We start from the raw sequence: 14330 nt of genomic DNA on the forward strand, positions 1-14330 counted from the left end.
CAAACTGTTTTAAAATTCCAATGTAACACTAGATTTCTAAATTGTTGTGTTATGTACTATGTGTAGGATGTTTTTGGAAATCATGGTCAGTAGTCAGGATCCTTAAAAGATTTATCACTAGACATTGTTCAAGATATCCTACAATTTTCAGTAAACGAAAGTTAATCATGAGAAATAGGAGAAAAATAGTGTTTACGTGTGCTCGTGCAATGCATCATTTTTTTACCTAGTGTTACCAATTCACACTAAAAGACGACGATGAAGAATCAACCAGAAGCAGTGAGTTTTCGATAAGGAGCCACTGAAATAAGCACAAGCTTGTGGATGGAAAGTTGAAAATCAGCACCTCGTCACCGTACTGAATAATCAAAAACTATTTCAATTCCCAAAATACAAAAACTCATCCGGACACCTGAAACTTTAACTTCCAAAGAATAGCTCAATAGCAGCGCAAGAACTACACTTGCCTGCAATATCGTTACCAATCACATATCTAGTAATTCCTCGTACGAGGCACAGATAAGGAACATAAATCGACAGAGCTAAACAAGTAGCTTAAGGCTGTCGCACTTCTTTTACTCATCCTCCAGATATTTTGGTCAATGGACCAGTCCAAATTGACAAATGTTAATAACTTTCCTAACTACTGTTGATCAGCAGTTTCTCAAAATTGGCAGTGGCCTCCTCAACAGTCAGGAGCTCAGCAACAAGCTTCGCACTCTTCAATTGATTCTCTTCACGGACTGCTTCGGGAACCTTCTCAGCATATCCAGCAACACTCGTTTTCTTCTGGAGAGCATCTTGTTGCCTGTGGAAAATGTCGCATCAAGATTAGTGGTTCATGATCAAAACTGACGTTAATGAAACATTGTGTGAGGACAAATTAATAAGCAAATGATTTACAGAATCTCGAAAGCAAAAAGACAAACGCCATCATTTCGAAATTACCTGATAAGATCATCACGTTTCTTTTGCAACCTGGAGATCTCTACGTTAGCATCCACCACATTTCGTAAGAGCAGATTCACTGTCGTGTTCTCATCCACAATACCCAGAGCACATCCGAGAGGTGCAGCTTCTCCTTCTCCTAAAACCTGTGTCAAGAAAATCTCACAACTGAGAAGCAAAAATATATTCTACCAACAGCTTTGTAAAAAAGATGACCACAACATGAATCGATAATGCTCGATTTCAGAGAAAATAAAACTGGACCGCAGAAGCTTAAGAAATGAAAAAATACAAATTTTCCAAGTCTCAATTTTTGTTTTTTTTCTTTTATTTTGAGTACTGTTTTCATAAATCCTGGAGGCAATAGAGCGCGGGATAAATACCTTCACGGAAGAAGATAGACTAAGAGTGGCAATTTCATTAGCTCCCTTCTTCACAATCTCAGCAACTCTTTCAGTGCGACACACAACATAAAGCTCCGGCCTGTCACAAAAACCACGGAATTTCAATTTAGCACTTTTAATAATTAGTCCTAAGAAATAATCAACACACAAAACAATTGTGATACTGTGTTGAAAATCCAGTTACTGGTGTCATGCTTAATTCACTGTTGCTCTTTAGACTTGTGAAAACTAATATTCACAAACACATTAAACCCTGAAGGACCACGGAGTGCGCAACCACCAACCAACTTGTAAGCCTTTCAAATTGAATACCTCAATTTAGGCTGCAGTTCATACGCCATTCGTAACGTCCGAGTGGCTTTTGCAATTGCGTTAATCGACTCCATGTCTGCTTCTGCCTCGTCATTTGTCCATTCCTAAACAAGACACAGAATCCAGATGTTTACGACACAAATTAGATAATCCGAGTTGCATTCTGCGAAAAATGACGATTCAGAGTAGAGATGGCCCTCTATACAAGTACTTAAAAACCTAACAAGTCCAACACGGTAGGAAAGGCGCAGTTACTAGAAATCGTGAGTGTCAATTTTCGACCAAAAGAATGTAAATCTGATCAGTGGGAATTAGAGCTCACTGAGGGCCACCAAGTGAAACTACCTGGTTGACAGCTGGGTAATCTGCCACACATATGGAAACCTTAGCCTGGCTTCCTTCTTGTTGAGGAAGTCGCTGCCACAATTCTTCCGTCAAATATGGCATAAAGGGATGCAACAGGCGAAGACCTGTATCCAGACATAACCACAGAGTATCCCTGGTGGCCTTCTTTGCAGCTTCATCGTTTCCAAACATAGTCGGCTTAATGACTTCAATGAACACATCGCAGAGCTCATACAACCACCAAGAATGCAAGGCAGTTGTAGCATCCGAGAATTGGTAACCCTCCAATGCCTTGACAGTCTTATCAATGGACTTGTTGAGTACCGAGAGAATCCATTGACAGCTAAGGGGAAGCGATGAAGGCTGAATGGTGGCCGAGGGAACAAAGTCACTACCAAGGTTCGTCATGGCAAAACGAATGACATTCCAAAGTTTGTTGCACCACTGGCGGTATCCCACCACACGAAGAATATCAAGATTTATATTCACCGCCTGAACAATGAGATCCACCCAAGCATAAGTAAACAACCTCGGAATATTTACGTATACAGATATTCACCAAGTGAAGATTAATTTAATTGATAAACAAATGAATAAACTGGCCACCTTCGCAGAAGGTGCTAACTGCGCATGAGCTTTAACCAAAACAATTCTATACTAAACCTCACATTCCGCATAAATAGCGACTCTAACACAGTAAAGTTCACTTGCAATTAACATGGTCATCAGATTCGAACAAGAACACTGTACCTGCGCCGTGTAGGCCACAAGGGCAAAGCGGAGTGCGTCAGCTCCACACTCAGCAATTCCGTTCGGAAAATCAGCTTTCTGACCAGCCTTTGCCTTCTCCACTTCACGAGGATCAAGATTGCCTTGTTCAAGTCGTTTGTGCAAATCTTCCAGGGTTACGCCGTTAATAACCTCAAGTGGATCAATCACATTTCCCAAAGACTTTGACATCTTCCTTCCATGGGCATCCCTAACCATGGCGTGCAAGAAAACCTGAATAAAACAGTTCACAATTGAAAGTTTTAAGTCAAAAAGAAATTAAGCAAAGCAGTTGGATTTGGATGAAGTACAAATTTCAATACCAAAATACGCGTGTCGACTCTAGAATCGCGTCTGATTTAAGTACAGATCTGTACCTGCTTGAAGGGGCTCACACCTGTGAGCTTCAATCCCAACATCACCATGCGAGCAACCCAAAAGAACAAAATGTCGTGCCCTGTTTCTAGGACAGACGTAGGATAAAAGGCCTTCATGTCAGGGGTCGCTTCAGGCCAACCTAGCACAGAAAATGGGAACAATCCAGATGAAAACCAGGTATCCAGAACATCAGGATCCTGCTCCAACTTGAATGTTTTCCCTGCAAACTTAGCTTTAGCGAGACTTTCTGCTTCCACTTCATCCCGAGCTACCACCCAATGATCAGGATAAGCTCCCATCTCAGTCCTGGCGTCATCCTCTACAGTTACATACCATGCAGGCACACGGTGTCCCCACCAAAGCTGTCGCGAAATACACCAATCTCGGATGTTTTCAAGCCATCTATATCACCGTGAACGAATCCGAACGAATATTAGGTGTATGTTGCAAAAATAAAAATGAGAAGTAAAATCGCCACTATATCTATATTATATGTGGAAAAACAAAATTCAAGCTGAATCATTCAATGAGATGATATCATAGGGCTAAGGTTCATTTCTTTCAAGACGTTTAAATGAAATTCAACATTATACCCATTAGTCAACATATCGTGAAAGAATGAGTGACGGAAGGAGAAAATGTATAATTGCTCAAAGACCTGAACCACGTATCTTCGAACTGATTTGGGATGATCTCTAACCGACCATCGCGTACAACATCGCAAGCCTCCTTTGCCATATCCTTGCAGTTCACATACCTATACAAGACAGAATCCATCCTATCAAAATAATCTCCCTCAACATACCACGAGAATTCACTGATCGGGTAGAGAAGAGGACTCCTTTTTCTATAAAAATAACTTGAGTAGAAGAGCCCTTCACGAGAAGTCTTATACAGAGAAGAGTAAATACCATTGAGGTTTTATCATGGGCTCGATCACGTCATTGCTTCTTGAGCATATTCCAAGCCTCATAGCATTATCAGCCACTCCCCTAAAAAGACCCTGCCGACCAGCCGATGAAAGGGAACACGAAACTTAACTTTTCAATTTGTCTAATCAACTTTTCTATCTAATCTATATGCGTCCTGACCGTATAAGTAATTTTTAAACCGTTGATCGCAAACCAATCGCTATAACAAATGCTCACAATGCAGGATAATTGCTTCAGTCACACGAGTCACATGCTCAGCACATTTACGAAGGAGTTTGTACAAAACATAAAAATCAATAGAATTTGTATGTGCGATCCCCAATAGATGCCTGCTTCTACAAATCCCATTTCCTACTTACCTTGGCCTCTAGATCTTTTACAACAGTTACACGTGCGTCGAAGCGTTTCATCCCAGCAAACGGCTTGCCACCGTTGCTGTTGATCAATCCATCGTCTGTAAAAATGTTGATGAACTCTAAATTGTGCCGCTTACCGACTTCAAAATCATTAGGATCATGAGCTGGCGTGATCTGAATTTGAGAATGAAAATCAACTGTCAAACTCCATTCACAAACTCCTCAAAACAAGTAAACATCTCATAACCAGCGCAAAAGTATCTGGTTAACTGTTTGTTTATATAAACAAATTAAAATTTAAGCAACTATCGGTAAATGGACGCACCGTGGAACAGACTGAACAACACATTTTTAAACAATACGAGGCACTAAGCAATATTATCTAAAAAGGAAAAGTACACAACGTGGCCAACCATTTACGAGCAATTTAAGATTATCACAAGTCAATAAGTACGTACTTAAGCAGCACAAGGATGGAAACTCATGTGACAGATTATGAAGTGTAGTGACAAACCTTGACAGCTCCAGTACCAAAAGCCATGTCCACTAGTACATCATCACAGATAATGGGAATCCTACGATTCTGGAAAGGATGAACTACAAACTTTCCATGAAGGTGCTTGTAGCGTGGATCCTCTGGGTGCACAGCAACGGCTGTATCACCGAGCATGGTTTCAGGCCTTGTGGTAGCTACCACAATTTCACCTTCCCCTCCTTCAAGTGGATAAGCAAATGACGTAATTGCTCCGAACTCCACAGGCTTATCATACCCTGGTACTGCTCTCAAGGTTCGGCGTGTGATATCGACATAGTCCACCTGCGACAAAAGACCGGACATCATTATACTTTACTGAAATGGCTGTTATTCAACGTGAGGAAATGTTTGAGTGATGCATATACTACCGTAAAAGTTTGTAATGAGAATACGAATACAACAACGGTGTCAATGCTCTGCTTCATACGTTTTCTGTAGAGAAGAATCCCAATCAATGAATTCGGAATTACTAAAAACCAAGCGTAATAGAGGAAAAATTCAACTCTATCCCCCTCCAATCTCGAATGTAGCACTTAATATTAGACACAGGAAAGTACCTTGTATTCTAAAATGAAATTAGGCTAGACATAATCTAAATCCGCACTAGTTCCAATACCTCAATATCTGATATTGCTGTTCTCAGAACACAGTCCCAATTTCCAAGCCGATTATCCCTGTTACATACACCATCCTCACAAGATAAGTGTACCCCTTGTCGTGTACATTGTCACCTGAATGTATAAACCAATCCGCAAGGCGGATTACAATTAGATTCCACTATCAACACAGAGGGTGCTGTAAAATCCAGTGGCAAATACATGACCCCAACTAATAAGTGGTTACTGGGGCAACGAACCTGTAAATGAGGCCCTCTTTATGCAGCCTGACAAACGCTTCTGATACTGCTTTAGACCGCGTCTCATCCAAAGTGAAACACTTCATTTTACAAATAGAGAGGTCATCAGCGTTCCGACATCACGTAAAAGCAAATCAGAAAATGAGAGAGCTGCCAATTAGGTGGAAATTTGAAGCGGTTACAAAATCACCTCACGAGACCAGTCAAGAGATGCTCCGAGACGACGATACTGCTTACAAATCTGCCCACCGTACTGATCTTTCCACTTATACACCTGAAGATTGAAAGAGTAATATGAGAAATGGAAATAACGGGAGATTGCGAACTAATTAGAAACAGGGGAATGAAGTAGACTAATAAAGAATTCAGCGAGTGTCAAAGTCTGACCTGGCATGTACTCCCAACAATTTTGAAGCCACAGCTAAAATAACGTAAAATTAAACTAAAAAAATAAAAACTGATGGACAGTCAAGATCAAATATTTACCTCCTCCACAAATTTCTCTCTTCCCAAGTCATGTCGAGTTTGCTTCCTCTCCTTCATAATGCTCTTTTCTACAACTACCTGCACCACAACGTGTTACCATAATCAATTCACTAACTTCAATAACTCAAATGGGTTCAAAATCATTAGTTACAAGTAGTGAAAAATCACCTGAGTGGCTATGCCAGCATGATCAACACCTGGTACCCACAGGGTGTTGTAACCGCTCATTCGTCTCCATCTTATGATAAGGTCCTGTATTCCATGACCAATGGGTTGCTTTGATAGTTAACTACCGAAAAAAAAAATTCTCCCAGAAAGTCAGCGAGTTCTTTGAGGACAGCCTTAAACTATGTTTTAACTTCTAAAAAGCTTCTTAATTGATTTGACAAAAAATAATAATAATAATAATAATAATAATAATAAAGTTAATGAAACAATAATTTCTAAGATAACTGTGTAATATGATAGAAACACACCTCTACAGCTCCCGTTAGACCATGACCAATATGAAGCGCTCCAGTTACATTTGGAGGAGGCACCACCTGTTAAGTGTGCAAATATATATATATATATATATATATATATATATATATATATATATATATACGTTAGAATTGCAATTTGAAACAACATGATCAAACCACAACGAAGTTGTTCATCTCAAAGAATTGTGAATCAAAGAAACTTCTATCCAGGAAGCTTACAATTACGAAGGGAGGTTTCTTGCTCTCCGGATCAGCAACAAAGAAACCTGACTTTTCCCACCACTCATACCACCTGCACCGCAAGCGCAATCCTTAGCATCCTAATCTTATTACACTTGCAGGAGTGAACTAAAGGCGAGGTAATGAACATTAACAAGTTTGGAAAATGAAAACAAGGATACTTTCAGAGCAACAATGACTTACGATGCCTCAACAGCATTGGGATTATAAGATTTTGCCATTTCAGGGGCCAGTAGTTTCTTCTCCCCGGGAGTAGTAGGGGGATCTACTGCATCGGCATCATCAGCGGCAGCGGCAGCTTTCTTCGCTTTTTGTTCGGCCTTCTTTGAAAGAGCTGCAGGAGCTTTGGCAGCTTCAGCCTTTTGGGCAGCCTTCAACTTTTTCAGTTCCTTCTCCCTTGCCTGTTTATTAACGCTCCAGACACATGACCCAAGTGATGATGATGAGATCTAACAAAAATTTGAACAGAAGTAATCTTCAAATTACTGAGTGAATTGCATGTTTCCAGGATTCATGAAATGATTGACAACGCTAACCTTCTCTTCTCTTTTCTTTTTCTTCTCGGGATCCTCCTCCTTAGCACGTTCACCTGTTATTCCATACAAATGAGCTCCCATTCGACATCTAGAAACCCTAAACCCTAAACCCTGAATAGAAGCGATGGCTGAACCACACTTTTAAAAGAGCAGGCTAGGAAGTTCTTACAGAAGGACGGAAGAGAATACCCTTCACACACTACTCTCCACAATGCATTGAATACACGAAACTTGCATCGACAACCCCAATCCGAGTATTCCGAACTCATTGAAAATCTCCCCGATTCCTCACACCTACCTCCCGAAAACCAAAGAATGCATTCAACACAGCCCTGAACACAAACTACCACACTGTAACAACAAAGACACGCCGCCATTCTACAAAACACAACAAATCGAGAAGCAATTATGTACCATCCGCTGACTGGGGAGCGGGCTTCAACGGCTGAGCGGCAGGTGCAGCAGGCCTGCCAGTCTCCGCAGAGCTAGAGGTCTCCTCCACCGTCATGGCAGACGGATCCTCCTTCGGCATTGACATTTCTACTCGACCTCAGATGCCTTATCCTCCCTACCTCCGAACCACCTCTTAACCAACACAAGGATGCAACTCCTATCTCACATCAAATTTGCAGCATCTATTAAACTCCGAATACCATGGAAGAGACACAGAGTTGCAGAGGGAACAAAGATAAGTGAAATTGGAAGAAAAACAAAACAAAGGAGGCGGGCACGTCGCTGGGCAAGTAAGGGTTGAAGCAAGGAAACAAGGGTCCCAGGCCGCCACTGCGAAGAGGGAAAGAGAGAGAGAGTGAGGTGAAGAAAACAAAAAGCGGAGCATGGCGCCCAAGCCAGACCAGACCAGGTTTGGCTTCGGTGCCGAACCTGGACTCTCCACATCCTTCGATCCCACGTCCTCAAACGAGGGCCCAAAATCAGCCTGCTCTTGAGCCCTTGACTTCAACCTGTGTTAACGTGTCACGTTTTTAAGTGGCTCTAACTCCCACTGACATCTCATTTGTTTAGGTCCACTTTGAGTTCCAGTGCCCTTTCCACACTTGAGACCTTACTTAGTGCTGAAATTCCCATTCTTGTATGGATAGTATATGGTTTATAACCATTATTTACTGTTAGTAGGATACGTTTCTTCCCTCCATACAGTTTTGGCTTTTTGTTTTAGTGTTTAGATTATTATTTTATAATTATTGTATTTAGAAAAACAGTAATGGTTCAATAAAAATAAATGACTTCAAGGGAATATGTTTCAAAATTATTTATTAATATTGAAACATTGATTTTAAGGTACATCAGTTTATGCCACATCATTTTATAATTTTATTTATTATATATAATACACAAAAAATATTAATGGTATAATGTTACAAAACTTCAAGAATAAAAATCAAAAACCAAGTTTTATAAGATAATCATTTTTAATAGATATTATCACAAGAATCATAAAATTTATGAAAAATGTCAAATTTATTTAAAGATTTTTAATAAAAAAAGAGATGAGTCTAAACATCAGTTTTTAAATTTCAAAATTTAGTGAGTGGGTGTTTATTGGAATAAATCTCTCTATGTATAAAATTGTAGGATATTGCTAATGCCACCATAGTTTTTGCTAGTGCCACCACAAAGTATTATTCACTTAACATATTTATTTGGTTTTTTCTCATTCCAATCAAGTTTTTCATAGCTAAATTACAAAATTTTAATTCTACTTAATTCAAAAAAAATGATTGGAATAAATATATAATAAATAAAATAATTAATAAACAAACATGTTGAGTAGATAGTAGTAGCAAGAACTTTGGTGGTATTATTGGCTATATCCAAACTTTATAGTCACAAATCAGATGGCTACATTACAAAAATAATATTATTTTGTCATAAGATTATTATTTTATTTTTTAAAAATAAAATAATCAAAAAATTATATTTTTTATTAAAAAAATGATATAACTAATACATAAGTTCTTATATTTAATAAAGTTTATATTGTAGCTTAATTACAAACATATTAATATAATATATTATTTCATAATTTTTTTATTTTTTTGTTGTATGTGTGATATTATCATATGTTTTATTGCATAGTTAGAAATTAGACTTAAATATGGAAAGTTTTTATAAATACTTTATCATAATTAAACCTTCTTATTAATATTTTTATAAGTTCAAAATTTTTAAGAAGTATTATATTATATAATACTGTTTTATTTTAAAACATGTTTATTGTTTATTTTTTTATAAATAATTTACTATATTGGTTATTATATTACATAAAATATTATGTAGTTTTATTTTTATTATTTATTAAATATTATTTAAATAACATAATCTTATCTAAGCAAGTAGTATCAAATACCATCTTGTAATGGATTTTATAAGTATTAAATTAAGAATATATTCACCTTGATATGTTTATTTAAAAAGCAAAGACAAATACATTTATAAAAAAAAAAATCATCTTACAATATTCTATACAAGACTTGTTCAGTACAGTACATAATTATATTATATAAATTCGACATAAATTGTGACATTATTTAAGATTTGCCAATGTTGCAATTGTATATATATATATATATATATATATGGATATGCTTCATTCACATATATATTAGAACTCAAATATTTGTGTGTATGAATTAACAATAGGAATAAGTAGTGATTTGTTTTGTAATATTGCAAAGAATGCTTTATACATAGATGTTCTAAGAAGGATAGTTCTTATCATTTGAAATGAGATACTGATGCAATTTTGCCATTGTACTTAGGTAGTTGATAGAACTCTATAAGACATAAATGATACTAAGAAGTTTTTTTGGCAGAATTATTGTAGCCAATAGTAGAGATTTTTGGCAAATTTTTGTTGTTGTAATTAAAGTTTCAAGAGAAGAGATTGTTGATGCTTCTTTGCAATGATCAAAGATTTGGTCTAATATTAAAGTGTGCAAGTTGACTAAAACTGTTATTCTAGAAGGTGTATATGATGAAAATCAATTATTTCCTAAAAACTCTTCAAGTTATGTGTTATATAATATTTTTATATAATATATCTAAAAATAATTTCTATTTGCAGATTGAAAATGGTTCAATAAATGTAGATCCATTGAAAAGTACAATGGTTCTTTAAGAATGTATAAAAGTAGATCCAACATCAAATGATTTGATTTAAGCTATCTATTCAAGATATGATAAAGTTGGGATACTTAGAGATGAATATTTCATTGACAAGTCTATTTTATCTAGACAAAATTATGATATTGATGATGTAAATAAGCATATAATGGAGAGATTTTTTGGAATTTCACATATTTATTTTAGTACAAATATAGTAATTATGAAATATAGTACCAATAATAGTAATTATTATCCAACCAAGTATTTGAATAGCTTAAGTTCACTTAAATTGCTACCATTTAGCTTGAAGCTAAATATTAGATGTTCTATTATATTATTACAAAACATAATTTCATGCCAAGGACTTTGTAATGAAGTATCCCTAATCATTGTGTAACTCAATAATTGAATTATAAAGGCAAGACTTTTATTTAGAGACTACAAGAGACAATTGAATCTTCTTCCACAGATCACATTATGCCCATCATTTGTAGAGCTTTTATTCAAATTGTAGCAAAGACAATTTCTAATAAAGGTGAGATTTGCAATGACCATTAACAAGTTTCAAATCGTTGAAGAATATAGAAATAGATCTTAAAATCCCAATATTTGCACATTAACAATTATATGTTGTCTTTTCACAATGCATTTTTTTTGGACTATGATCAAGATTATATATCTTGAAAATAATGAAGAGAAAAATACTACTATAAATACAGTTTTTCAAAAATTATTTTAAATTAGCTAGTTTATTTTTGTAATAAAAAATTATGTTTGCTAGTTATGAAAAAACATGTTTAGTTATGAAAAATTATGTCTGCTAGTTATGGTGAAGAAACACAATGCCAGTTCCATTGTTATGCTTTTGTTTTTGTTTTTGTTTTTTTTTTGTTTTTTGTTTTTTAATAACATTTCTTTAGGAGTGGTCAATTTTTTTACTGAGCAACAACAAATTAAACTTTTACACCGTTTCCTTGGCCAATGGCACAGATTTCCACTAATAAATAAATATAAATATATATATATATATACTCTATTCACATATGTAATAGAACTCAAATATCTGTGTATATGAATCAGCAATAGGGGTAAGTGAAGTGAAGGGTTATGTTTTTGTTATGGAACACGGGCAGCCCGGAGCAGGGGGGGGGGGGGGGTTCCACGACAGTTCCGAAGTGGAACATAGAGAGTGAGCGAGAGAGGGAGCATGGAACAGCAAATTGCACAGCCAGACCTTCCCCTTCCTCCGCCATTGTCTGCTCTTCGCCCTTGCCTTCTTCTTCTTCTTTCCTTTTCCTACTTCCCCTCGTTGTTTCTTTTTGCCCTCCGCTGTGCCAGACACATTCTTACATCTTCCTCTCTCACATGGTAGGGTTTCGCTTCTTCTCCATCTAGGTATGTCTCGATTTCCTCGTCTTCCTCCCCTTCATTGTTTTTGTGATCTTCTCTTGCTTGTGTTCCTATTTCATGTACCTTATTTGACATCGATTCATGGTGTGGTGCAGTTCAGTTCTGGGCGAAGTGCCCAAGTCCTTAACTGCTCTACTTGGAGAATTGCGTTCTTTGAGAGGAGGCAGTTCTGTTCCTAGCCACGGCTGCTTGCTGTGAATTTAGCGGTTTGTGTCTTGGACTTAGAATTTTGAGGGTGGGGCATTATGAATGGCGCCAGCTCCTCGGAAGATGGGCCGACGAATTTAATGAAGGAGTCGAAGAAGCCGAAATATACCAAGTTTACGCAACAGGAGCTGCCGGCGTGTAAGCCCTTGCTCACGCCAGGATGGGTTATGGCCACATTCATGGTCGTGGGTATCATCTTTATTCCCATCGGTGCTGTGACACTCTTGGCCTCCAATTCAGTAGTTGAGGTTGTTCACAGGTATGACATGGAGTGTCTTCCTTCGACTCTCGCTACGAAAGCGGATCGTGTGAGCTACATCCAAAACAGTGCAGTTGATCATTCCTGCAATGTTACTCTTACTATCCCTAAGAGAATGAAACCCCCTGTGTACGTGTACTATGAGCTTACTAATTTCTACCAGAATCACCGTCGATATGTGAAGAGTAGGAACGATCAGCAGCTTCGAGGTGACGAGGTATCCAGCCTTGATTCCTGCAAGCCTCTCGATAAAGTCGGAAATCAAACGATTGTTCCCTGTGGCCTTATTGCCTGGAGCTTGTTTAACGATACCTACAGTTTTACCACCGCGAGTGGAGGTATCCTAGTGGAAAAGACGGGAATTGCTTGGAAGAGTGACGTTCAAAGTAAGTTTGGATCTGACGTGAAGCCCCTATTCTTTCCAAACAATGATCGGAATGGTTCATTAGGAGTGATTGGAGGAGCAGCATTGGATCCGAACAAGCCTCTGAGAGATGCCGAGGATTTGATAGTGTGGATGAGGACTGCCGCGTTGCCAAACTTCCGCAAGCTGTGGGGGAGAATTAATCAGCAACTTGAAGCAAACCAGACGGTTACCGTTGGCATCTCCAATGTGTACAATACCTACACTTTTAAGGGCAGTAAGAAGTTGGTGTTGTCCACCACAAGCTGGCTGGGCGGGAAGAATTCTTTCCTGGGAATCGCGTATTTGACAGTGGGATTGATCTGCATGTTTTTGGCGCTTGTCTTCTTCCTTATCCATCTCAAGAATCCAAGACCACTTGGCGACACATCATATTTGTCTTGGAACAGGAAAAATGCCTCCAACAATTCTAGGGGTTGAGTAGAGGACATCATGCCTCTCGTTTCTTGTCTTGCGATTTGTGAGCCAGCATGAGAGAATGGGTTCCTGACTTGCGTTGTAGTTGTGCTGATGCATTGCAGTTATTCGGATGAAGTTTGGTGGCTACCCTGGTCTGATTGTTGTCATATTCAAGAATTTTCCACGTGGTTGCTGAATTGGGGTTCTATCGTAATGTTGCCCCTATTGGGATCTAATTCGATGATTCTGCTGGGATTACTCGGACTAGAATAAACTGAGCCAATTGAAAAGTTTGTAGAGGGCTTTGCTATTCCTTGATTGGTACATAGTATCTTGATTCCTTTGAAAGTCCGTTACATAGTCCGGAAATGAGTGCCCTAGTAATTGAAAGAGCTTTTCTCATGATTTCCAGTGGAACCGTAGATGACTGCCACTTGATTAGTTGAAATTCCATTTGAAGGAAAGGGAAGTTGCTTTCCTTTCTTCATGACAATGCAAGGTTTCTTGTGCTTAGAACGGTTTTTTTCAGAAAACAAAAGATTTACCTCTTAAGTCGTCTTCTACACAACCATACTTCCTCAGTGATTTTTCTCGGATGTGAATGGTTGGTGTACGTCAACATGGCTTTTGTAGTTAACTAGTTGATATGGTAATGGTATTTCTTCCATCACTCTTGCCGATATTGAAAATGCGTTTATTGTGATTGTGAAACCCACCCTGAAGCTGGATTCTTTGGCTAAACTGATAGGTCTGGATACTGATATGACCAGGTTTCTCTTTGCACCGTATGTTTCCTATATTTCATTGCAATGTCGTTATGTTACGCACTATTTTGATGCTCCTGATGCAAATAGTACATCTTAGACAAGTCAATTTGCCACATCCTCAGAGTAGATATGGTTTGATTTTGTGAAGGTCAACAGC

General features: G+C 37.9%; 2 protein-coding genes across 3 annotated transcripts; one reads left to right on the forward strand and one right to left on the reverse strand.

Annotated features, from left to right (window-relative positions):
* Positions 1-318: 318 nt before the first annotated feature.
* LOC112278015 (valine--tRNA ligase, mitochondrial 1) lies at positions 319-8386 on the reverse strand. The gene is made up of 21 exons (XM_024510980.3): positions 7996-8386; positions 7582-7634; positions 7229-7446; positions 7025-7097; positions 6797-6862; positions 6489-6572; positions 6321-6398; positions 6025-6108; positions 5835-5914; positions 5595-5652; positions 4958-5260; positions 4447-4617; positions 4067-4158; positions 3814-3912; positions 3155-3557; positions 2760-3011; positions 2010-2501; positions 1665-1768; positions 1332-1431; positions 949-1094; positions 319-808 (listed from the first exon to the last, which is right to left on the reverse strand). Exons 1-21 carry the CDS (start codon positions 8117-8119, stop codon positions 640-642), a joined length of 3249 nt encoding a protein of 1082 aa, XP_024366748.1. The 5' UTR covers positions 8120-8386; the 3' UTR covers positions 319-639.
* A 3532-nt stretch (positions 8387-11918) lies between these two features.
* Positions 11919-13958, forward strand: LOC112278991 (ALA-interacting subunit 1). Of its 2 annotated transcripts, none has more exons than XM_024512988.2 (2): positions 11919-12102; positions 12213-13958. In XM_024512988.2, exon 2 carries the CDS (start codon positions 12363-12365, stop codon positions 13425-13427), a length of 1065 nt encoding a protein of 354 aa, XP_024368756.1. In that variant the 5' UTR covers positions 11919-12102; positions 12213-12362; the 3' UTR covers positions 13428-13958. The 2 variants fall into 2 exon arrangements, with proteins under 2 accessions (XP_024368756.1, XP_090100949.1); XM_090244823.1 differs by having other exon boundaries at positions 11962-12102; positions 12218-13958.
* The last annotated feature ends 372 nt before the right edge of the window (positions 13959-14330 follow it).

The sequence above is a fragment of the Physcomitrium patens genome, chromosome 2 (genome assembly GCF_059467195.1).
Source record: "Physcomitrium patens ecotype Gransden chromosome 2, ASM5946719v1, whole genome shotgun sequence".
In the NCBI taxonomy this organism is placed as follows: domain Eukaryota; kingdom Viridiplantae; phylum Streptophyta; class Bryopsida; order Funariales; family Funariaceae; genus Physcomitrium; species Physcomitrium patens.